The sequence below is a fragment of the Ochotona princeps genome, chromosome 16 (assembly GCF_030435755.1).
Source record: "Ochotona princeps isolate mOchPri1 chromosome 16, mOchPri1.hap1, whole genome shotgun sequence".
In the NCBI taxonomy this organism is placed as follows: Eukaryota; Metazoa; Chordata; class Mammalia; order Lagomorpha; family Ochotonidae; genus Ochotona; species Ochotona princeps.
Window position 1 is genome coordinate 10739003 of NC_080847.1, and position 23683 is coordinate 10762685.

At 45.4% G+C, this 23683-nt stretch overlaps 1 protein-coding gene across 3 annotated transcripts in view; it reads right to left on the minus strand.

The window, feature by feature from the left end:
* Positions 1 to 3834: 3834 nt before the first annotated feature.
* Positions 3835 to 23683, minus strand: part of PHLPP2 (PH domain and leucine rich repeat protein phosphatase 2) — a 61268-nt gene continuing 41419 nt past the window's right edge. For all 3 annotated transcript variants that reach the window (XM_058674368.1, XM_058674367.1, XM_058674369.1), the window contains 9 exons: positions 20405 to 20500; positions 18619 to 18774; positions 17523 to 17723; positions 15869 to 16031; positions 15527 to 15657; positions 14196 to 14306; positions 12860 to 13054; positions 10105 to 10336; positions 3835 to 5980 (listed from right to left, as the gene is read on the minus strand). In XM_058674368.1, coding sequence (XP_058530351.1) covers positions 4826 to 5980; positions 10105 to 10336; positions 12860 to 13054; positions 14196 to 14306; positions 15527 to 15657; positions 15869 to 16031; positions 17523 to 17723; positions 18619 to 18774; positions 20405 to 20500 — 2440 coding nt within the window. In that variant the 3' untranslated portion in view covers positions 3835 to 4825. The remainder of the gene's footprint in view (positions 5981 to 10104; positions 10337 to 12859; positions 13055 to 14195; positions 14307 to 15526; positions 15658 to 15868; positions 16032 to 17522; positions 17724 to 18618; positions 18775 to 20404; positions 20501 to 23683) is intronic.

Consider the following 23683-nt stretch of genomic DNA (forward strand, 5'->3'; position numbering starts at 1 on the left):
CTTTTATTAAAAAGCAAAAGTTAGAGGAAAAAGACTCAACTGGACATTAACATGCTAGGTTAAAATAAGTCTGTTAAAGGGTGCTTCCCTGCCATTCTCACCTCTGGAGTTGAAGAGCAAAAATCAAACCGCTTTCCAGCCCCTCGCCAAGTGACGTTACACTTCCATGCACACACTGTTCTCACCTGGCCTTTATCCCTTGAGACATGTCCCTAAAATGAAAAACAGAACAAAACAAAAAGAAAAACACATGTCCCTCACTTGAGCTTTTCCCACAGTGGGTTGGGGAACCTGACAAACAGGGAATTCGGCCTCTGACCGACTGCCCTGTCGTGTTCCTGTGCAGCAGCTGGAGTCCTTGGCATTGGGACCGACTCCCCCGCTGGCTGCACAGCTCGCTCCCACGGCACGCTGCAGTAAGCCTACCCCACTCACAGCTCTGGCACAGGCGGGCCCACAGCATGCTGCAGTAAGCCTACCCCACTCACGGCCCTGCGCACAGCTCGCTCCCACGGCACGCTGCAGTAAGCCTACCCCACTCAGCCCTGGTGCAGGCGGGCTGATTCATCACTCTCCTTTTACAGATGAAGAGGTGAGCTTCTGCCTGACAGTGTACATCTCATCGAGTACTGTGTGCCAAGTCCAGTACTGAGCTGCAACAGCACTTGGCACCATGGCAAACACAACTGATGACAGACACTGCTGTGTCTACGTAATGAGAAGAGCAGCCGGAGACCAAGGAACTTGCCTGAGCTCCCAACACTTCTGAGCAGCACAGGCAGGACTCAGGCCCGCTGACTGACGCACTGGAATGTCTTCCGGGTGATCCCTGCACACTGGGGCCCTGAGGCACCTTGGAATATCGCAAGAAGCAGAAAACATGCTTAGAGTTCCATTCCTGCCGCCTGGTCAGGGACACCGATGCCTGCAGAGGTGGAGAAACATCTGTATGACAAGGGCTATTTGGATATTCACGACTTCACTGACAAACCAAGCCATGGTAATCAACTGAAAAAAATGAGCCTGCTCTAAAGTACTGAATTTTGAGACCTGCCTGCAGTGGCCTTGGCGGGGACCAGCTAAATGACTGTGGGGTTAACCCAGTTGTTCCCCACCCCCACTTATTGGCTTACAGCTCTGAACAGCATCATGGGTACAACTTCGTGTGTTTGTTCATGATTACCTTCCCCTGATGTAAAGAAAACCAGAAAAGTCCTAAAGGTGCTTTGCATTAAGGACTTAATTTCACCTGAGTTAGGAAGATTTATTAAATAACAGGCATTTCATTTTAAAACAAAGCCATGAAAAGATACTCCATTTTATTTTATTTATTATTGTTATTGTTATTTTTTACAAACAATAGATTTGCTGCAACATGCTCTGGCTCGTATTATTGAATTAAAAAATTTAACACATTTCAAAAATATCAAAAATACACTATAATAATGAGTCTTAGGACTACAATACAACAATGATTGCACAAAACCATAGGATATGAGCGCACTGTCCAGATGACATCCATTGGCAACAGTGACAGAAAACCCTACAGCGTCGGGAGGAGTGAGTGGGATTAAGACGGCGAGGAGCTCGTGTGTGGTCGATCACCAAACGAGGGAAATGGCGCAGGGTTCACCGTAGCTGCTTTTCTCCACCAAGGAAGTACTTACCCGAGTAAGGGGGCAAAGTCACCGACTGCAGAGAAAAGATTAACTTGTTGCCATGACTGGGGAGTCCAGAAGGCTCCACCCAGAGGGAAGTAAAAAGTGACACAAGATAGTTCTACAGTGATGCTGCCAGGCATCACCAAATGGCTTGGAGACTAATTCTTTTCTCGATAACAGCCAAATGCTCCCTTAAGGAGATCTCTTCATTGATAATTACTGAAGAGAGAAAGGGAAGCCTGTGGCTTCCCAGTACCTGCTCGCACGGAAGGTCGAGGTGGGAAGAAGAACAGTGTTTGATATTCGGTGAATCGGCCAAACCTAACTGGCTCCATCTCCTGGAAAACAGCACGCAGTGCAGGCAGTTGTAATAGCACCCAGTGTTACCAGCTGCTCGCGTTGGCTCTTACATACATTAAGAACATGAGTCTACCAACTTATTGCACACACGCACACTCTTGGCAGCGGTGTATTAAAACCCTCCCTTGTATCAGCAGTGGAATTCAATGCCTTGACTTTGTAGTAACACTGTAGTTCTGCCATACCCACATTCACATTTCCAAATAGATTCCCAATCCAAAATAAATCTCAAGGCTGCCAAGACGAGCAGTTTTCTTTCTTCCACGGTACTGCTCACTGCTCCCATGATCAGGACTGTTCTTTCAGGCATTTGCTAAAACTCCCCTGTGAAATGGGAGGTACACACAGAACCCTGAGTATCCCGCAGAGGCCCTCCGTGGCCCACATGGGGGACCCAGCCCCTGGGATGGAGTCCTAAGAAGTGGTTCCATTCACCTGGGACGGATGACTGCCTCTCACCAACGCAGCCTACTCGGAGAGCACCCCCTCGGTCCTAGGTCACAAGCGTGTTTTAAATCAGAGATTTTGGTAATGGACTACGGCCTTTTTAACCTTTTAATACAGAGCAACTGTAGAAAGTTATGAATTAAAGGAGATTGCAAAACATAACCAATTTGGTATGGCCTATCTTAAAGGATTTTAGCACAACCTACTGATTCCTAAAAATCACTCTACCACACCAAAAACACCGGGAATGTTAGAATTCTGCTATCTAAAAAGTTAATGAATTTCCTTTTGTCAAGGTGATTTGGGGCCTGGCTTTTGAAGTGGTGCCAATGAGTAGGGTGGAAAACAGAAGACAACAAAAGGATTCACAGGTAATGGATAAATTTTTTTATAAGACTATATTATTAATGTGGTATGTTCCCAAAATAATTTCCACTTTTAGACAATCTCACTATTCTACAATCCACAGGTTGTGCTATCTGTGGAGGAAGATGTCTCACCCATCACCATCAGGGTTTTTCCTTCATTTTCTTTCTTTTTTAAATTTTTTTTTCATTTTCCCCCATTTTCCCCCCATTCTCCCATATAAAAATAAGGTGGCAACACACTACTATTCCCATTTCTAACAGCACCTAATCTTTGTATGAGCCACTCTGTTCCGTATTTCAAAGCAAAGACCTGAGTTCTAAATATTTTCAGTAGCTGACCAGTAGTTTTGACACAGGCTAGTCAAGTGTGCCTGACAGTTTGGGAACTCCAGATCGGAGTCTCGCGAGGTCTAATGTTAGTCTGCGGCGGCGGGGCAGCACCCCCGGAGCATCCCACTGCCGCACGCTGAGAGGCGCAGAGCTTCGGCACGAGAAGACGCATGATGTTTGTGGATGGGTCACTTGGTTTCTTGACCACTGCCCTTGACAGACACTTCCCCCAAACAAAATGAATATAATTCAGCTCTATCTTTAACATTTTGTTTCTGATGAAACAGATACAAAAAGGGTTCCACTCTATTTTCTTAATTGTGAATATTTAAAAATTCAAAGCACATTTCCCAATGGGTAAGATCAAGCAATGCAAATAAATACTAATTAATTTTCTTAAGCAAATCTTCTAAGGGAAAAAGTGGCAAAAATAGAGAAGGAACTAGGCTTTGCTAGGGTTACATGGAATGTGCAATATCCTGGCATTGAGCCTGGTACCCTGGAACCACATAAGGTGAATAAGCAGTTGTTGGGAGAGTGCGCTGTATAACATTACACGTAAGCTCTTGGTTCATTTCCAACATTCCGGAAACCGCCCCCCATCTGCTTTACAGTGACATTGGGAACAAGTCTAACTTGATGCATCCACTGGTCTGTGCTCATCTGGCCTCCGTCTGCATCAGTCAATTTGCTGTAATTCAAGGTGACCTTGACGTCAGCAGTGTCAGCCTCCACCCTGTCCGCAAGGGGGCCTTCTGCCAACTCTTGCGCGTGTCAGGGGAGGAAGTCAACCCCCAAGTGCCTCCCTGTGATCTGGGAGACTCCTGGCAGGTGTCACATTTGTCTTTTCCTGATTGGGGGGAAAGCATTCTTTGTGCTCACTCCTTCCCTATCTTTATCCCCCAAAGTTGCTACGACCTCAAGTTCCTCACGTGTGAACACACAGTCTAACATCCAAGAGTTAAGTCAATTCCCTAAGCCCCTTCCTAGTACCCTCAAAGAAGGCTCTAACACCCGGGATCTCTCTGCCTTTGGACAGAGGCGCCGGGCTGCCTCAAAGATTGGCTCGAATGCAGATTCAAAAATAAAAGTTCACAATGAAAAGTGCTCTCATTACACTACATACATAAATTATCTGTTTGATTGGTTCTACATTTCCAATAAACATCATTTTGATAGGCTGTATTCTCGTAGAGAAGAATGAAAAGCCATGTGACGAGTCACATCACACCCCTGCTAGTCTGTGAGATGAGGTGATTTTCTCTGGGCAGAGATCCATCAGCAGCAATCAGTAAAGGGAATCAATCTTCAGTTACTTCCTCCACAGAAATACCCCTTCCCTGCCCAGACAGGCGAGTCCTCAAAAATCCTTCTTAGGCGAGAAAGGGTTAATGGCAGGTGGCAGGACTGACACAGGGCAACATCACCCTCTGCCTGGCAACCCTGGGAATTCCATCACAGGCAGAAACAGAAACTCAACACTGAAGGCGACAACTGGCTTGTCTGGGGCCAGACCCTGACAGTACTCACCTTTGGCTCTGAGTTCTACCTCACATGTCTATGGTTTAGCAACACAGAGGCCAAATGCCTCTGGCAGGGTCCCTACCCCAACCCCGCAAGCCTCCTCCCACACCTGCCCACTCCAGGGGCAGCATCGCATCACAGCGCAGTGTCAAACTCCTCTGGGGGCTCAGTCCGATCCTCCTCGCTGGGCTCGGGCTCGGGTCTGCCCTCCTGATGTTGTTTCATCTGCTCCTTCACTTCTTCCTCCAGGTCACGAGGTACAACAAGTTGATCTTCTGGCTCCAGCTGAGTCGGAGCAGCAAAATAGCCAGTTTTCCTCTTGGGTACTTCTGTGGCAACCTCAATGAGGTTCAGGCTGTCTTCTAGGGGCACAATGGAACCATTGGAGAGTTTCTTTCCATAGAGACAGGAAGTGGAGGGGGACTTTTGTAACTCCATCTTGTCCTTGCTCATTGGGAGGAGGATTCCACTGTTCACACTGTTCTGTCTGCGGATTCCAAAACACAAGCTTCTAGCAGGTTCCTCGGGACAGGGAGTGGGAGAGTTGTCTCGGAGAGTAGGGGCGTTCTCAAGGTCTCTCCCTCTGCAGCAGTGAATATCCACTTCCACTTCCAGCTTGCTGCCATTTGTTATGACCCCTTCGACGGGCTGGTCATCATCACTGTCTAGGCCGTTGTCAGAATGATTACTGGAGAAAGTGGCACAGGAAGGCTGCCGCTGGAACACGCCAGAGGGGGCTGCCGGATGGAGGCTGCAGCGCCTCTCTGGCCTGGGAAGCAAGCCAGCGTCCAGGCCCACAGTGTTATGCTCATCAGAAGCAGTGGAGCCTACCTCACTGCTCACCTCTGAGGTGGACGTCTCACTGCTGAACTCTGAGGCGATGCCACTACTGGACGAAGGGGTGGTTGGCTTGGGGCCGTCCTTAACGGTGCTGCTGGAAGCAAATCCCGCAGGACCTGGGAGCGTGAGTCCATTCATCTCGCAAGTGCAGCCTTCCTCACCAATGTTCAGATAAACCACCATTGCCCCCACATTGTCCTGGCACCCATAGCTCTGTGCTAACGTGCACAGCTTCTTGGCCGCTGCTAGTGGGTCTTGCACATGACGCACCGCGTTGACAGCTTCTGTGTATGACAGGTGTTCCCACAAGGCTTTGTTTCCCAGAATCAGCAACTCATCTTGAATGGTGAGAGGAGTAGAAGAAACGTGGGGCTTGGGGAGGATCCAAGGGTAGAGGTATGTGCAGCCCAGCATCCGGGTACAGCAAGTTACCCCATTCACTTTGTTGTCCTGGAGAAAGAACACAAGTTCTGAGAAACAAGCAACAATGACATGCAATTTTGTGTCTTTCTAAAACACAATGCTTAGGGATACGATGTAAAATAGAGTTCACACATTACCTGAGTTTTGCTAGAATCAGTATAGTTTCATTTTTTTTTTATTCATTACTTACATAGTATAGTTTCATTTGTGAGGGAGAGATGGGGACAGAGATGGGAGCCAGGGTAAGAGACAGATCTTCTACCCACTGGTTTACTCCCCAAAGCCTACAATAGCGAGGGCTGGTCCAGGCCAAAGCAAGGCACCCGGAACTCCATCCAGGTGTCCCAAGTGAGCGACTGAGGCCTAAACACTCGAGTCGACCTCCACCCTGGCCAGGATGCATCAGCAGGAGGCTACAGTAATATTGGGGGAGCGGGGACTTGAACTGACAACCTGGATACCGGACTGGGTTTTCCATATGGAGGCTTAACATGCAGTGACATAACACCAATTCCTTAACTGGACTTCAAAAAAATGAAAGAATTCTAAAAACACAAAATACCATATGGTTACAGTACAGAGATCTGGTGACTAAACAGCATCACTATCTCAAAATATTCTTGTTCTAATGTGAAGGACAGACTTCAGCATGGTCTCGAATACAGAAAAGCAGTAAGCGAAACCGTCATTGGTTTTCCAGCAAAAGTACTCCCAGAAAGGCCAAGACTTCTAAGGTTATTTCGCCTAGTAAAGGAGAGTCTGAAATCTGTGGCAGGGCAGGCATGTAGGGCGGCAGGTTGAGGCACAGCTGGGACGTCCACGTCCGCTCACAGAGTGTTGCTGCTTCAAGTCAGTTACTCCACTTCGCATCCAGCCTCCTGTTGGCACATCTGGGCAGGCAACAGGTGACAGCCCAACTCCCTGGGTCCCAGCCATTCACACAGCAGACTCAGGCTGAATTCCAGCCTCAGAGAGAGTTCTGGGCTCCTGGTTTGGGCCTGGCTCAGATCAGTCTATTTGGGAAATGAACTGAAAGATCTCTGTCACACAAATAAATAATCTTTTTTTAAAAAGAAGAAGAAAGAAATCTGTAGTGTATTTAACCTACTCTGTAAAGACCATGGTAATAATGAATAGATCACATCAGAACCCATGGAATTCTGGGTATTATACTGTAGGGGGATATTATAATCTTGGGTTGCAGGTTGGGATTTTTTTTTTTTAAGGTCTATTTGTGTATTTGTTAAAGGGTTTTTTAAAAAGATTTATTTTTTATTGGAAAGTCAGATACACAGAGAGGAGAAGAGACAGAGAGAAAGATCTTCCATCCGATGATTCACTCCCCAAGTGATCGCAATGGCCGGTGCTGCTCCGATCCGAAGCCGAGAGCCAGGAACTTCCTCCAGGTCTCCCACGCAGGTGCAGGGTGCCAAGGCCTTGGGCCATCCTCGACTGCTTTCCCAGTCACAAGCAGGGAGCTGGATGGGAAGCGGGGCTGCTGGGATTAGAACCAGCACCCATATGGGATCCCGGTGCATTCAAGGCGAGAACCCTTAGCCACTAGGCCACCACAGTGGGCCCCTATTTGTGTATTTGCAAGTTAAGAGTTATACGTGGAGGGAGGGAGGGAGGGAGGGAGGGAGAGAGAAAGAAAACGAGAAGGAGGGAGGGAGCAAGAAAGAGAGATAAGGAGAAATCTGAAGGTATCCTATACAGGCTCTGGTTCAAGTTCCAGTTGCTCCACTTCTAATCCAGTTCCCTACTGATGTGCCTAGGAAAGAAGTGGAGGAAAGCCAAGTGTTTGGGTCCCTGCACTCACATGGAGATCTGGAAGAAGCTAGAGGCTTCTGTTTTTGGACTGGCCTAGCTCTAGTCGTTGCAACCATTTAGGGAGTAAACCAGTGGATGGCAGAACTCTGTCTCTGTCCATCTCTCCCTGCCTCTCTGTAACTCTGTGTTTAAAACAGAAATAAATAAATCTTAAAATCAAACAAAAAAGAATTCCTGGCACCAGAATTTTGGCACAGCAGGTTGAGTTGCCATCTGCAGTACTGGCATCCCAGGCACTCCACTTCTGATCCAACTCCCTGCTAACAGCCTAGAAAAAGCAGTGGCAGATGACCCAAGTACTTGGGTCCCTACCACTCACATGGGAAACTCAGAAGGAGTTCCTGGCTTCTGGCTTGTGTTTGACCCAGCTCTAGTCACTGCAGCCATGTGGGGAGTGAACAAATGGATAAAAGATTCTCTCTCACTCTCTTTCAAATAACTAAATCAATCTTAAAAGAATAAAAAAACCAAAAAGTAGATAAATTTTATAAGACAGTTAAATGGAAGGCTTTTATCTTTCATTTGCTTTGACTGAAAGATCTTCCCAAGTAACACCTTATGTATGTGTATATGTCTGTGTATGTATATGTGTATGTAGTTTCCACTTGCAGAGAATGTGACAAACTGTCAAAATGTATTAAAACTAAAACCAAACAAATTTAAAATGTAATAAAAAGAGAAAGAACCAACGTTGTCCAATTCCAAACTCCTGCTAGGTGGCAAGACCGACGTTAGCCTGTGTGAGGCGCCTGAAGGAGACAACAGGAAGTTCCCTTACACAAAACTCCCACCTGCCCGCAATAACCTGTAGCAGGTAGGGTCCCCGTCCTCTTCTCCCACCCCAATCTCAGGAGCCCTTCTAGCTTGGCATCAGGCCATTTTCTGCCCCAAGATGGCTGGGCTGGTAAAGCACCTATAGAACTTTCACCAGTTCTATGCCTGCTCCCAGCAGTATCCCAGAAGCAGGAGGGGCAGAGCAGGAGCGACAGGAGAAGCTGTGCTCATGCCTGTCTAAACTCTAGTACGCATGCCGCCCAGGCACTCAGTTCTTCACTGAGTTGCCTGCCTGGCTTGTCAGGTGCATTCACTTCACTAACCCGCGAGCTTGCTGACTGCCGATCTGTCTCACAAGACACGCTTTTCTTACAAGACATACACCTCTATCGCCTAATCTCCTACTGGAGATTAACACACTGTTAACTGTGTTTGATTTTTTTTGTTTGGTTGGTTGGTTTTCGTGCTTCCTTGGGTGAAATCAGAGAGAATCTGAGAGAATACCAACAAAATAGAGTGCAGAAACAGGCTCTCACAATTCTCATGAGCTTTCAGAAGACCCCTTGTATTGTACCAAAATAGCTTTAAATGCATTTCTACACTAGTGTTTTGAGGTCCTCTCCTAATGGTCAGCTGACCATTAACAAAGGAGCAAAGGCAACACAATGGAAATGAAACAGTGCTACAACTGCACATCCATAAGCACAAAAAGTGACTGCAGAGACACCACAGGCTTCACCACACGGATCACAGACAGGCACGCGAAACACACACTGTCAGATCCAGAAGAAAACATAGGTGATCTCAGGCTTGGCAGGAAGTTCCAGCTACAACATCAAAAATTCTAGACATAAAATTCTTGAGTGGGATTTCCTTGAAACTAAAACCTTTCTGTCTACAAAACACACTGTTGAGACAATGGAAAGACAAACCCCAAACAGAGAGAAAATATTTGACAAGTGAACGTCTGATAAAGGACTTGTTTCCAAAATAATAGAATTCTTAAAGCCTCAAAAATAAACAATTCCATTTAAATAGTATGAGATTTGAAAACAATAAGCAGTGTTTGCAGCAAAAAATGCCAAAGTCTCTTTGAAAGCAAAGATGTTATCTGCCAGCACCTTATAAAGGAGGCTGTCAGTGCATACGGAACCACACACAGAATAAAAAGGAAAAATGTTTTAAACTTTGCATTTCAGTATAGGGTTATCAAGCTACAGAACTATTTCTTCTCCTGTTTGGAGTAATAAACTAGAGGAGTTGGGAACTACCTGAGAGGTCACATTATTTATTTTACATGAAAGCTACTCATTTAAAAAAATCTCCAGTTAGGATTTCTCATTTCTAACTAATTTTGCTTTTTTTTTCTGCTAGTCACTAACTATTCTGTAAAACAGTCTTAACTGAAGCCGTCTGAAATGCACCTTTATCTGGATTGGTTGTTATTTACAGGGCATGGCAGGAAGGAAATGAACCTTCATCACCTCCGTAACAAACACCTTCACAAGATCCAAGGGGTGCGGATGACTGGCGAGCGCAAGACGCACCTCTGTTATGATGGCTTTTTGGTCCTTCACTCTTTGTGCCTCCTCTGGATCCTGTTCCAGGCTGAAGACTTTGGAGAGGGGCACTGGCCTCCCATCCCGACACAGGACCGCTCGGCAGGTGCCAACGTTGGCCACAGTCAAGTTAAAGCTGTTCGCGGGCTCGACAGTGCCAGGACGGATGCAGCACAGGAGCGCAGAGGAGCCCAGCTTCTGCCCAGCCATTCCTAGTTTCCTGTTCACAAGCAAAAGAAAATGCAGACACAGGAGCTACTTTTGGCAGGTGGTGGTCTTTCATGTGCTCTTCTCCTGATTCTTCTGCCATGTGTCTGCGAGCCAGCTTCCCCTGGTCCACCTGAAGGCAGACTTTTGCCATGGGTCACATTGGTACAGAGTTCGGCCTTCCCCTCCGAGCTGAGAGGAGCTTTCCCAGCAGTGCAGCTAGGTGGGGAGAAATGCAAGTGTGCCCTCCTCCACTGCCTCCATGTCTCACCAAAGACCTCCTAATTCAGGGGGCTTTATCATATCAGAACCATGTGGAGGGCAAGGTGACTGATAAACAGGAACTGCCTCAGTTTTTGATGTGGTAAGGACGCCATGTCATCTGCTAAGTCTCTGGTGACGCTGAGGCTGTTGGGCTCAGGACAATGCTTTTAGAATGAAGGACTCAAGGTGTAAATTCTTTGAAAGAGGGAACACAATCTTCCCTGTATCTCACCCCAAAACATAGTCTCCATCCATCCATCCACTCATCCATCCATCCACTCACACTTACTGCACAATACTGAAATGAGAGCAGATACCATCAGAAAGATCTGGTTTCAAATTCCACCTCCGCCACTTCCGAACTGTAGATCTTCAGCAAGTTATTTCTCTAAAAAGCTTCTCTGAACAAGTATCTACCTATTTGATCTTTTTTATCTTAAGATTTATTTATTTTTATTGGAAAGGTGGATATACAGAGAGGAGGAGAGACAGAAAGATCTAACATGGCCACCATGGCTGGAGCTGAGCCAATCTGAAACCAGAAGCCAGGAGCCTCTTCCAGGTCTCCCACATGGGTACAAGGTCCCAAGGCCTTGGGCTGTCCTCAACTGCTTTCCCAGGCCACAAGCTGGGAGCTGGATGGGAAGCAGGGCTGCTGAGACACAAACTAGAGCCCATATGTGATCTCACTGCATGTAAGGTGAGGACTTTAGCTACCAGGCTACCGTGCTGGGCCCTACAGTGTCTGGCTCTAAGAAGCAGCTTCATAATGCGTTGTTCACTTTCCAAACCCATTACTGTGCCAAGCCTTTAGCTCAATTATTAAAATACAGATTCCGTTAGAGGCTCCTCGTTCCTGGCTGCAGATCAGCTTGGCTCCAGCTGTTGCAGCCATTTGGGGAGTGAATCAGCAGATGGAAGATATTCCTCTCTGTATATCTGCCTTTCCAATAAAAATAAATAAATCTTCCCCCCCCAAAAAAAACCAAAACCCACAGACTCCTGGGGTCAGCACATTAGCAAAAGCAGGCTCCTCCTCTGTCTGCAGTGCTGGCAGTCTGTGGGGGATGCCACTTCAAGTCCCTGATGCTCCACTTCTTTTTTTTTTATTATTTATTCATTTTATTACAGCCAGATATACACAGAGGAGGAGAGACAGAGAGGAAGATCTTCCGTCCGATGATTCACTCCCCAAGTGAGCTGCAACGGGCCGGTGCGCGCCGATCCGATGCCGGGAACCTGGAACCTCTTCCGGGTCTCCCACGCGGGTGCAGTGTCCCAAAGCATTGGGCTGTCCTCAACTGCTTTCCCAGGCCACAAGCAGGGAGCTGGATGGGAAGTGGAGCTGCCAGGATTAGAACCGGCGCCCATATGGGATCCCGGGGCTTTCAAGGCGAGGACTTTAGCCGCTAGACCACGCCGCCAGACCACGCTGCCGGGCCCGATCCTGGGGCTTTCAAGGCGAGGACTTTAGCTGCTAGGCCACGCCGCGGGCCCGATGCTCCACTTCTGATCCAGCTTCCTGCTGGCAACCTGGGATAGCAGGGAAGGATGGCTTAAAGCCTTGGGTACCTGTACCCACTTGACAAACCCACAGGAAGCTCTTGGCCTCATACCAGCCCAGCCTGACCATTATGGCCATTTGGGGAATGAACCAGGGCCTGGGGAATTAACCAACAGAGAGTGACTCTCTGTTTTTCCCCCCTCTCTCTGTAATGTTTTCAAGTAAAAAATAAATAAATCTGTCTTTAAAAAGTCTCTTTCAACACCTTACTTTGTGTTGTACTGACTGATAAAATCCAGCTGGAACTCCATGCTGTTCCTCCCTGATTATACAGCGTACTTCTCAGTTGCTCATATCGCTTAGGTGGTGCACCAAGAATCCTCCAATAACTAGACTGAGCTATTCCGCAGTTTGGTTATCTAAAGTTTACGCAATCAACAGATGGACTTTGAGGCGATTAGTATATATTCTCCAATACAAGTACTCAAAATGTGGCTCTGATGAGAGCTTATTCAGTCACCAACTCTCTCTAGAGACTCTTACAAAAGCCTACCACGGTCCTTCCCAAATAAACACATCCACACATAAACAATGCAGGCCACTCTGTGGCTCCTTCAAGAGCCCAAGTTCCTTCTCCCATGCTGAGAACAGAGAAGGATCACAGAATGAGCGAGATCTCTCCTGGATCCCAGTCACGATCTTCAGTTTAAAGAGATGTACTTTCCAAAAGTAGAACTGAGTTTGGGATTATTGAACCCACCTGCTTACCTGTGAGATACCAAGAAGGTGTTCACCATGAAAACTGTGTCGTTGGTTGACTGCTGTACTTCCTCCAAAAGCACATCTGCCATTGTACACTGTAGTAGGCGAGGGAGCTCCTCATTCCTGTCTCCGTCAAACATGCCATACACAGCTCCCACGCCCTCTGCAAAGTTATCCACAGCCAGGGCAGATACACACAGCCTACAGCAGAAACATCAGAAAGAAAGATATTCACCAAACAAAGCTGTTGGCAAAATATCATTTTTCAGGGTGCATTCTTTCAAACTGTAAGTATTAACTGAAGGTGAAGCAGCACAGTGATCATCCTGATTCACATGTGAAAAACTCCCTAGTGAAGAAAATGCAGCAGAACCCTAAAGGAAAGGCTCCTGCCACACGCACGGGCAGTGCAGGTTAGCTGTGTGATGCGGCCACAAGGTGGAAGAGCAGGCCTTTTCTCTTGGTAGTTATTAAGGACTAGATTTTGTCAAAGCCCTCAAGGCACGAACATCAGAGCCCATCTGTCACCGGACAAGCTGCAGTCCTTGCGGCAACAGAGAATGCTACACCATGGAACTCTGCCGTGTGCTGGCAGGAGGACGTTGGACAGAACCTAGTATGGTTTGGGCTTTGGCTGGGTCGCTGGACAGCACTCTAGGAAGTAAAGGATCATACTAGATTGGCTGTTAAGAGAAGGCAGGGCCATTCCCTGGTTGGCTATTTCAGTCCTGTTGACAGGGAAGAAAAATTAGCGCAAAGATAAAGCTCTAACTGGTGAAACCATGAGAGGGGGTGTTAGTTCTATGTACTGCACATTTATCTTGTATTGTCTCATTTTATCGCTACTCAGAAGGATCTTTATTTTTTCCTCCCAAAGATGTACTATATTTTTATTTGAAGGGCAGAGTTACAGAAAGCAAGAAGGAGAGACAAAGATCTTCCACTTCCTGATGCACTCCCCAAATGGTGGCAATGCTGGAACTGAGCCAATCTGAAGCAGGAGACAGGAGCCTCCTCCAGGTCTCCCACATGTGTAGAGGGGTCTAAGGACGTATACCATTCTTTGGTGCTTTCCCAGGACATAAGCAGGGAGCTGGATTGGAAGTGGAGCCACCTACACTTGAAATGGCACCCATATGGAATACTGGCACCACAGGCAGGAGCTTAGCCCACAATGCCATGGTGCCCACCCCTCTTAGAAGGCTCATCTGTGAGCTGACATGCTGGGATGTGTTTATGTGTAACAGAATAACAAGGCCTCACTATGAACACCAGCACAGATTTCACATGCCAGGGGCTGCTTTCCTTCTTTCTTCTTTGCCTCCACAGTCAGCATACTCACTTATTTCTCTGTCCTGCCATCTCAGCCAGTCCATGGCTCCAGAAGGTTGATGTAACTGTAGAATCTGTGGCTGGTAAAGGTTTCTGATCAATTTTCAGTGTTGTGATATGGCTGTGGAGGTGAAGGAAAGAAATATTAAGCCATATATCCTTTTGTCTTTGATGAAAACTATCCCAAAGATGCTTTTAAAATTAATTTTAAGTATTTATTTCACAAGCAGAGTAACACAGACAGCGAGAGAAAGAGACAGAGATATTTTTCATCTTCTGGTTCACTCCTACAATGGCTACAATGGCCTGCCTGAAGCCAGGAGCCCAGAACTCCATTCAGATCTCCCACATAAGTGGCAGGACCCAAGTATTAGGGCCATTCTCTGTTGCTTTCCAGGTGCGTAGACAGCGTTGCAGCTGGGACACAAACTGGCACACCAATATGAGGTGTCAGCATAGCAACAGCAGCTTAACCTGTGGCGCCATGTCAACCTCACATTTATTTGAAAGGCAGCCTAACACAGAGAGAGGGAGACAGAGAATCTTCCATCCCTTGATTCACTCCCCAAATGTCCAAACAACAGCCATGTATGGGCAAGTTCCAGGTAGGCAGCCACAGAACTCCCACTGGTTTCCCACAGGGGTGACAGAGGTCCAAGTTCTTAAAAAATCATCTGCTGCCTTCTCAGGTGCATTATCAGGAAGCCGGACTGGAAGCAGAGCAGCCGAGTCCCTCTCGCTGGTGCACCCACACCCTGCCTGCTATGGCATGTTGACCTGGCAAGCAGAAGCTTTACTTGTTGTGTCACAACACTGGCCCCCCATAACATGGTTCCATAAAAGAAGCTGATGACAGATTAAAATTCAAGCTGAGGGAATGAATGCAAGTAGTATGCTGAAAAGGAAGAGGAATACAGGGAAAAGTGTAGGAGGAGGAAACAGGGCCCAAATATTGTCACAATGAATATCATTCCTTTTTGTGAAGCACTTAGCAAAACAAAGATTTCTATGTTGCAGCCAGATGTCTCCTTGTTTTAAACATTTTGATACAATGATGTCTTGATTCAAAGAATAAACCTGTGTGATCTATTAGCACTTGTGATTAGTGCCAACTAAAATATTTATGCCTGCCACGTAAAAATACCAGGCATGTCACTGAGTGGTAGCCAAGGAGCAGTCTTAACACAAACAGACTACTGCAGAGGACAACCACTCATAAACAAATCAAGGCAGAGAATCTGAAGGCTTCCTGGGCTCTTTCTATTCTTTTAATTAATCAAGATCTCCACAGTCCTGAAGAAGAGCAGGCAGATATGGATGAAACTTCCAATGTTTTCCTACCTAAATATGTCTAGTGTCTTGTGTTCCAGAACCAGATTTGTGTTACCAGTGAGGTCAAGGTCCTGTAACGTAGCAGGCAGAGCCTCTGGAATCAGGATTTCCGTCAAGTCATTGCAACTTAGATCTACAAACTGAAAAGAAATGCAGAGACAAACACATATTAGAGAGCTAATTCTTTACTCCCAAATGCTCCATCTCTTATTACACCCTCAGTTATGTACACTCTGATCCCAAAGTGAGTATATGAAACAGTATTTCTTCCTTACGAGCAGAGAATAATCTCATTCATACTAATCTCATTTCCCCCATCAGGGATCCATTACCTCCAGCATGTGAAAGTACCTGGATCTGAGGCAACTGCAGAATCTCTGGGAAAATGCTGATGTTGTTGGAATGTGCAACCAGAGTGTGCAGCCTTTTGCAGTTTGCTATAGTTGTGGGAATTGTCTTAAGCTTGTTGCCACTCAGGTTCAGTTCCTCCAACTGCTCCAATTTATTTAGTTTGCTGAAAAACAAACACCGAAATACCATACTGCACCAAGAATGAGCAGCTGCCAAACAAGTGCTATTTCACGGCAACCAGAGTTCAAAGGGCTGCCCTGATCCACTGCCAGATGACCTGTCCAAGTGAAGCAGACATGGGCAACGCCCAGCCTTGTAGCAAGCACCTCTCAGCCTGATCTGCCTCTCAGCTTCAGGGAACAAAGCTTCCGTGAGCCTCACAGCTACCCAGTCTGGTGGCCAAGACGTGGAAGAGCAGGCTGAAAAAGCACTGGCCTACCATGGAAGACTAGTGCTGGTCCCTGCTTCACCACTAAGTAGCAGCAAACTTCAGATAACTTGGTATCAGTGCACCAAAAATGGCTCAGTCGTGAAATACACAAGTTGTACTAAATCACCACTAAGACTCCTATCAATCAGTTTAAACTTAATTCATCCCTGTAAAAATTGATCAAGTTCTTGTTATGCACACAGTACTGTGCCTAGACTCTGAGGTGACTGACTCACAAGACTCCCTTCTATCAGCTGAGTAAAGCTTGCCAATATCTCCAATCGCTCTAACACCTTTATGGAGATTATTACAAATTGCTTTGGTCTCCTGATTTGAAAATCATAAAAAACACAACCTGCTATAATATAAAAACTTCAAAAAATAATGAGAATAACCACCCATAACACCAGCAGTAAAAGAACGGACAGCATTCCAAATTTTCTCCCAAATTCTTCATCTGAAAATTTTTTCCAATCAGTTTTACATCCTGTCTTTCCATATAACTAGGCATAAATAATTTCTACTACTAGAAGATTCGTATTCTAATAATGAAGACTAAGTTAATTTTCCTTATTTTAATAACACATGCTCATTTGAAAATACAGATAAACAACTAAAAAAACCCTTTAATCTCAATATCAGAGATAAAACTGAATGACATTTTGGTATGCAGTATTCTCATTATTTTTCAAGCATAAATATAGGTGCTCAAGAAATGAACTGATAAGATTAGTCAATATGGAACAAATATTTTACCATTCTAGTGGCAATTTCCATTTGAGTTTGTCTGTAGTTTGACTGTTCTGAGTGATATTATTAATTCCTGTCTTAATTTCAAACCTCATATCAATTACCCAACAGCTTTGGAAATCATAAGTCTTTTATTTTCACCTTATATAAATGTATTTCTATAAATGTACATGAAAGTTATCACCGTAATTTCTTTACTTAAAAGTTTGAAGTTTTCTACGTTAAGCATTACTGCACCATGATTAGGTAATTAGGACTAAAATTTAACACCTTTTAGCCATACTTTCTCTGGTTTCTGATGCTTAACAACTAGGTATGAACTATTAAGAAATTTTTTTCCATCATGTAGTGAGTGAAATCACAACCATCAGGGAAATCAGTCAACATACAGCAAGAGTCAGCGTCAGCTATAACTCAGTCTAACAAAAGTGAAATGTTTTGTATCTGAAGTGACGGAAGTTCGCATTCACCTACCTTGCAGGAAAGGTCTGTAGCTGGTTGTTGGCCAGGTGCAGGACTCGCAGGTGCGGGAACCCCACCAGCACAGGTATACACTGGTCAGTCAGGCGATTGTTGGTCAGGTAAAGCAGCTGCAGCACACTCAAACTCTCCCCAGCAGCACACGCAGAGGGCAAACACTCCAGACTATTTGCGGACCCATTCAAGTATCTGAGGCTGACAGAACACACACAAAAGGCCACTTCATTTATAATCATTTGTTTCTTTGTTATGCAGAAATATCAGCATGAAATGCTGCCATTCTAAGCTCTAAACTTAAAAAAAAAAAAGATAATTTCTTTCAGGTAATTTTTCCTAACTGACTCCATTCAGAGTTTATTTTACTCAACTCACACAAGTCAGAGATGACGGTATAGCATAACAGGTCAAGCTGTCACCAGCACTGCCAGTAACCCATGAGTGCTAGTTTGAGTCCAGCTGCACTAGTTCCAATCCAGCTCCCTACTAACGTCTCTAAGAAAGCAGCAGAAGACAATTCAAGCCCTTGGGTCCCTGGATGATGCTCCCGGCTCCTGGCTCCAGCCTGGCCCAGCCCCAGTTGCTGCAGGCACTTGGGGAATGAACCAGCAGATGGAAGATCTCATTATATCTTCCTCTCTAACTGTGCATTTCAAATAATCAATCAATCTCAAAAACAACAACAACTCACACAAGCCAAGTAGAAAGAATACAGGCTTGGTTACATTCCCAGGCTTTTATCAGGCTGATTCAAACCTACCTTCATATTTTGCTGTGTATGCACCTACTGAAAGGATGTAAGTGGGAATCATGTTGACATGTATTTGAACTATGAAAAATACCTCAGCAAAAAATACATGTTTTTACTCTCCATCTTTTTCTTAATAGTATTTAGCTGATAATCACCCAATAAAGATCAGATAGACTGCTTCCAATTCCATCTGTGTGCTCATTTCACTGCTCAAGGAGTGAAAGTACGGCCACCAAAGTCGTCAACGCTAAGCAAGAGTCACTGCCAGCTGCTCATCTTGGTCTTCTCCATTTTCTTAGCAGGTGACTCTGCTCTTGAGAAACAATGTCCTGCAGCACTTACTTTAAAGCCCTGGAGAAGAGCGTATCTGGCAGCCTGCTGAGTCCATTATGCTGCACATCCAGTACCTCAAGAGGGATGTGCTCCACCAGTGCTGGAAGGGTCTGCACATGATTGTGTCCCATCATCAACTTCCTCAGACTCAAGCTACTCAGAATTCTACGGGGAGAAAATACAAATAAATATCTATTTAAAGATAATATAAAACATTTCTGCTTCTGTCCTAGGGCATTTGACTGAAATCAGTAAACTAACAGAAACATATTCTTCTAGACTATACAACTACCTAAAGGAGCCAGGGCCAAGAAGGCAATCACACCATCTGTTATCAACTACCCACCAAGAAGTCATGAATGTCACCATGAGAAAGGTCAATCAGTAAGAGCGAATAGCACAAAGGCGATCTAAACTAAAAAAGCAAGTTCGATTTTAAGTCCATAGAGAACCAAAAATTCATTATATTAGCATTATTAATAAAAACATATTAATAATAACAAATTTTATTGCAAGAAAAACTACTACTTAATGAATGCTTAAAATGTGGGCAGCTGCAGGCGTTGTAATGCAACAAGGTAATCCACTGTTGGGACATGTGCATCCCACGTGAGAGTGCCTGTATGGGTCCTGGCTTCTCTGCTTCCAATCTGGCTTCCTGCTAATGCTCTGGGGAAGGAAGACCACAGTCTGAGTGCTTGGATTCCTACCACCCACAGGGGACTCAGGTGGAGGTCTGAGCCCCTGATTGCAGCCAGGCCCAGTCCCAGCTATTGTGGACATTTGGGGAAGGAACCAGATGAAAGATCTTTCTTACTCTCTGGTCACTGACCCTTTCAACTTTTTCTTTTTATTGGGCTGAACCATTTAATAATGAAGTCCAGAAAGATGTTTGATTTGTTGAAGATCTTGCACTTAAAAGTAAATGGAGGGCTCGGCAGCATGGCCTAGTGGCTGGGGTCCTCGCCTTGATCCCATATGGCCGCTGGTTCTAATCCCGGCAGCTCCACTTCCTCTCTGTCTCTCCTCCTCTCAGTATATCTGACTTTGTAATAAAAAATAAAATAAATCTTAAAAAAAAAAAAGTAAATGGAGCAGTTTGGATTTGAGCAAAGGTCTGACTTCAAAGGTTATCTTCCTACTTCCTAGGCTACAAAGCTTCTAGTTTAGTTGCAAAGACTCCAGCAGATTAACTACATGTTACAACTCAGGTACTTTGAATACATCATCTCTTCCCCAGCTTTAGCTACTACTCTCCTAACTTCCTCACCTAGAGAAATCTCACCTTCTGGTGAAAGTCAACTCAAACATCATCTTCTCCATGACACTCTACTTTTGTGCATTTCTAAAATTACTTACACAACATAGTGACTGGGTGTAAAGGCTTGGGAATAAGGGACTACTTTCGAATAGCAGCTCCTATCATTTCACAGTTAAGTGTGGCCTCAGTGAGGTTTTTTAGTTGCTTTAAGCCGTATTTTGCTCAAGTACAGTTCTAACGATTTGGCAACATGATAAAAGTGACATTCTTAGGACACTGCCATAACTGATCATAAAAAACTACCTCTGCTATATTTTGTTAGTTATTCTAACATTATACTATCCTCTTACTTAAATCCCTTGCAGCCAAGACCATGCATCAACTGTTACTACATTCCTTATGGCATAGCACACTGCCTTGCACTCAACAGGTACTCGATATTCATGAAACAAATGAAAGAGAACTCTAATCAAGGAAACACAGACATAAACACACATGAACACACGTGTAATGTTTGCTTTCACACCCACATACCTCACAGGAACCTCTGTGAGAAGATTGTAACTCACATCTATTACTTCTATCTTCTTTGCATCGCAGGCCCAGTCAGGGACACACTCTAGCAAGTTTCTGTAAAAGAAAATTAAAAGGCATCATTTAAGATGACATGTGGAACTCACTTCACTAGACTGAAAGTTCTCTCTTAACTAGTCTGGGAGCTCCCAGAGGGCAGGGACAGTCAGTGATCTGTTACCTGGATCACGCAGAAGGTGCCGAGTGAAGGCTGTTGAATCCTAAGGGTGGGAGATACTAGTGCACTAATGTGTATCAATGTGGTGGGTGCCAATGAAGGAGAGATGAGGAAAGAATGAATAGAAGTGGAATTTTAAAATCACTTTGGAAAATGAGGAGGGGCCAGTGTTATACGATACAGTGGGTTAAGCCAGTGCTTATGTAGAATTGAAACAAAATGGAGTAAACATGGCTCATTGCTACTAAGACACTGTGTGAGTTTGCAGGCCAAGGGCCTATGTGACCTTTAGCACCGATAGGCCCCAACTCTCATGAATCAAGGCCCAAGTCCAGTTATCTCACAGATGGTTACAAGTAATTAAGTGGGTGGTTACCTTAATTGCTGGACCAGAGAAGAGCCAGGCATGAGTTGTCCAGCTGAGCTAGGTAGGGAATGTGTAGTATATCCCCCCTCACCTTGCAGGCTATTGTGGATTGCTCCTTTTCAAGCTATCGTAGACTACACCTATAAAAATCTTGTGAATGTGCTGTTTGGCACCACACTACGGTAAGGGGTGTTGGTCCTGTCCAGTGGGTTGGTCATTTGGTTGCCTTGCCTCTCATTTATAATAAAACTTTGTTGTGACTGTCACTGGTGAATGTAACATTCTGTTTTAGTGGTCGAGTGAATGCAACAGTCACAACATTGGGACCCCATATCAGAGTGCTGGTTCAAGTCCTGGCTGCTCTGCCTCTGATGGAGCTCTCTGCTAATGCTCCTGGGAAAGTAGCCTAGGAAGGCCTATGTCCTTGCTTCAGCATATTTCTGAATTGCCTCCCCGTCTACTCCCCCCTTCCAACCTGAACGTTTCTTTATCATTTCTTGTCTGAAATTCTGTAACAGTTTCCTGATTGTTGTTCTTTTAACAACAAAACCAGGTCCTCAGTGAGACCATTATGTGTTCACAGAATGATCTGTTTAAAGCGGCGATGAAACCCATGTGACAGTCACAGATGAAGTTCATGACTTCTGGATTTGGACTGACCCATCCACAACTACTGTGACCACTTGGGGAATGAACCAGAAGAGGAAAGATCTCCTTAGTTTCTTTCATCTCTATCTCTATCAATCTTGACTTCCAAATACATAAATCCTTTTTTTCCCAAGATTTATTTTTATTAGAGAGATTTATGGAAAAAAGGAGACAGAGAGAAAGATCTTTCATCCACTGGTTCACTCCCCAAGTAGCCACAATGCCCAGGGCTGAGTTGATACGAAGTCAGGAGCCCCCTCCGGGTTTCCCATGTGGGTGCAAGGTCCGAAAGCTTTAGGCCATCCTCCACTGCCTTCCCAGGCCACCAGAAGGGAGTGAAAGATAAGAGGAGCAGCTGGGACACAAACCAGCACCCATATGTGATGCCAATGCTTGCAGGTGGAGGATTAGGCAGTTGAGCCATCATGCCAGCCCCTCAAATACACAAATTTTTTTAAAAGGGGGCAGGAGAAAAAGAGTAAGAGTGCCACAGGTAAAGGCTGGGGAGAGGAGAAGCACACACCGTGAAGGATCAGACTCTCCAGGTCCAAGTTTCTCTGGAATGTCCAAAGGACGGCAGGAAGCTAACTGTATTTGGGAAATGCAGATCCTGCTAAAGCAGCTTAGTGATGGGACCACAGCCTGAAAAGGATCAAGACAAGCTCCTTGAGAAGAACGGCATCCGGGAAAGAATGTGAAGAATGCTGCACCCTGACCTTACAGGAGGACTTTCCAGGCAGGGAGTGAGAAAAAAACTGAGAGGCTGGCATATGTGGGGAATGCTTGGTGATGATACAGCAGTGACAGGGAAAACAGGCTGGGACCAGGACTAAACACAGAGGGCTACGGCTTGATCTTCACCAAGTTCACAGTAAAGAGAAAATACCAGGGTTGCATGTAACGGTCTCAATGAGAACCTGATCCTACCGTTAAAAATGAAGAACAATCAGGAAGCTGTTACAGAATTTCAGGCAAGAAATGACAAAGAAACTTATAGGTTGGAGGAGAGATGGTCCAGAAATATCCAGAAATATTTAGAAGCAAAAACAGTAATAACTTGGAGATACTTTGGATGTGGGGTTCAGAGGGAAGAGCTGAGCCTAGCTGACCAGGGAGATGATATGCCAGGACTGGAAAAGACACAAGTGTACAAAGCATGCAGGGATGGATACTGAGCTTAATTTTTGCTTGTATGTGAGTACTCAGCGATACGTAGGTTTACGTGTCCAGTACAGAAATGGACTGGATCTGAGGCTGATACAGAGTGCCTGGACTGGCTATCTGGGGGATACTGACACTTCAGTGCGGCTGAAAGCATTAGAGAAGGTGAGATCACATGCAGTGTGATATAGTGGATCAAGGACAGAGCACTGGAGGACAATCAACCTCCAAAAGGCTAACTAAGAAAAACGAGTATGCAAAAGTCACAGAAGAGTGGCCAAAGGGGCATGGAAAGGGTCAGAAAAAGGCCAGCTAAGGTTAACTGAAGTTAACCTTGAACAAAGAAAAGTTCCAAAAGAGAAGGCCTACACAGAACTGTTGCTGCAATAAGCAGATGGGAACTGATTCAACAAATGTAAATAATTCTTGAGAAACCAAGACAAAAGAGGATGGGTGGGATTACAAGTAGCTGGAGGGCTGTGAGGTAAAGGTAACCTTCTCTGTCTGTGTACACACAAGCCGAGCACACAGCCTAGAGGGTGGGAGCCGTGGCCTGACTCAGGTCAAAGGCAGACAGCTGCACTGGTGGAACAGAGGAAGGAGGCGGAGGAAGAGTGAGTGTCCTGTCTACGCAAATCCAGTCCAACTGCCAGGAAGCGCGGGGAAGTCGGTCACGCGGACCTCTAGACCCTAGGAAGCCAGTCTTCATGTTTCAGAATGTGGACGAGAGGTGGGTAGAGGGATATGGAACAGATGCCAAGCACACGGAAAGGAGACAGTAAAAGGAAGGACCAACAGGTTGAGATAGGGTTGGAAAGCACAAATTCGTAGTGGTATCCACCTGGATGTAACTGTTAAGAAATGGCCAAGGTTAGTGGGAAAGGTG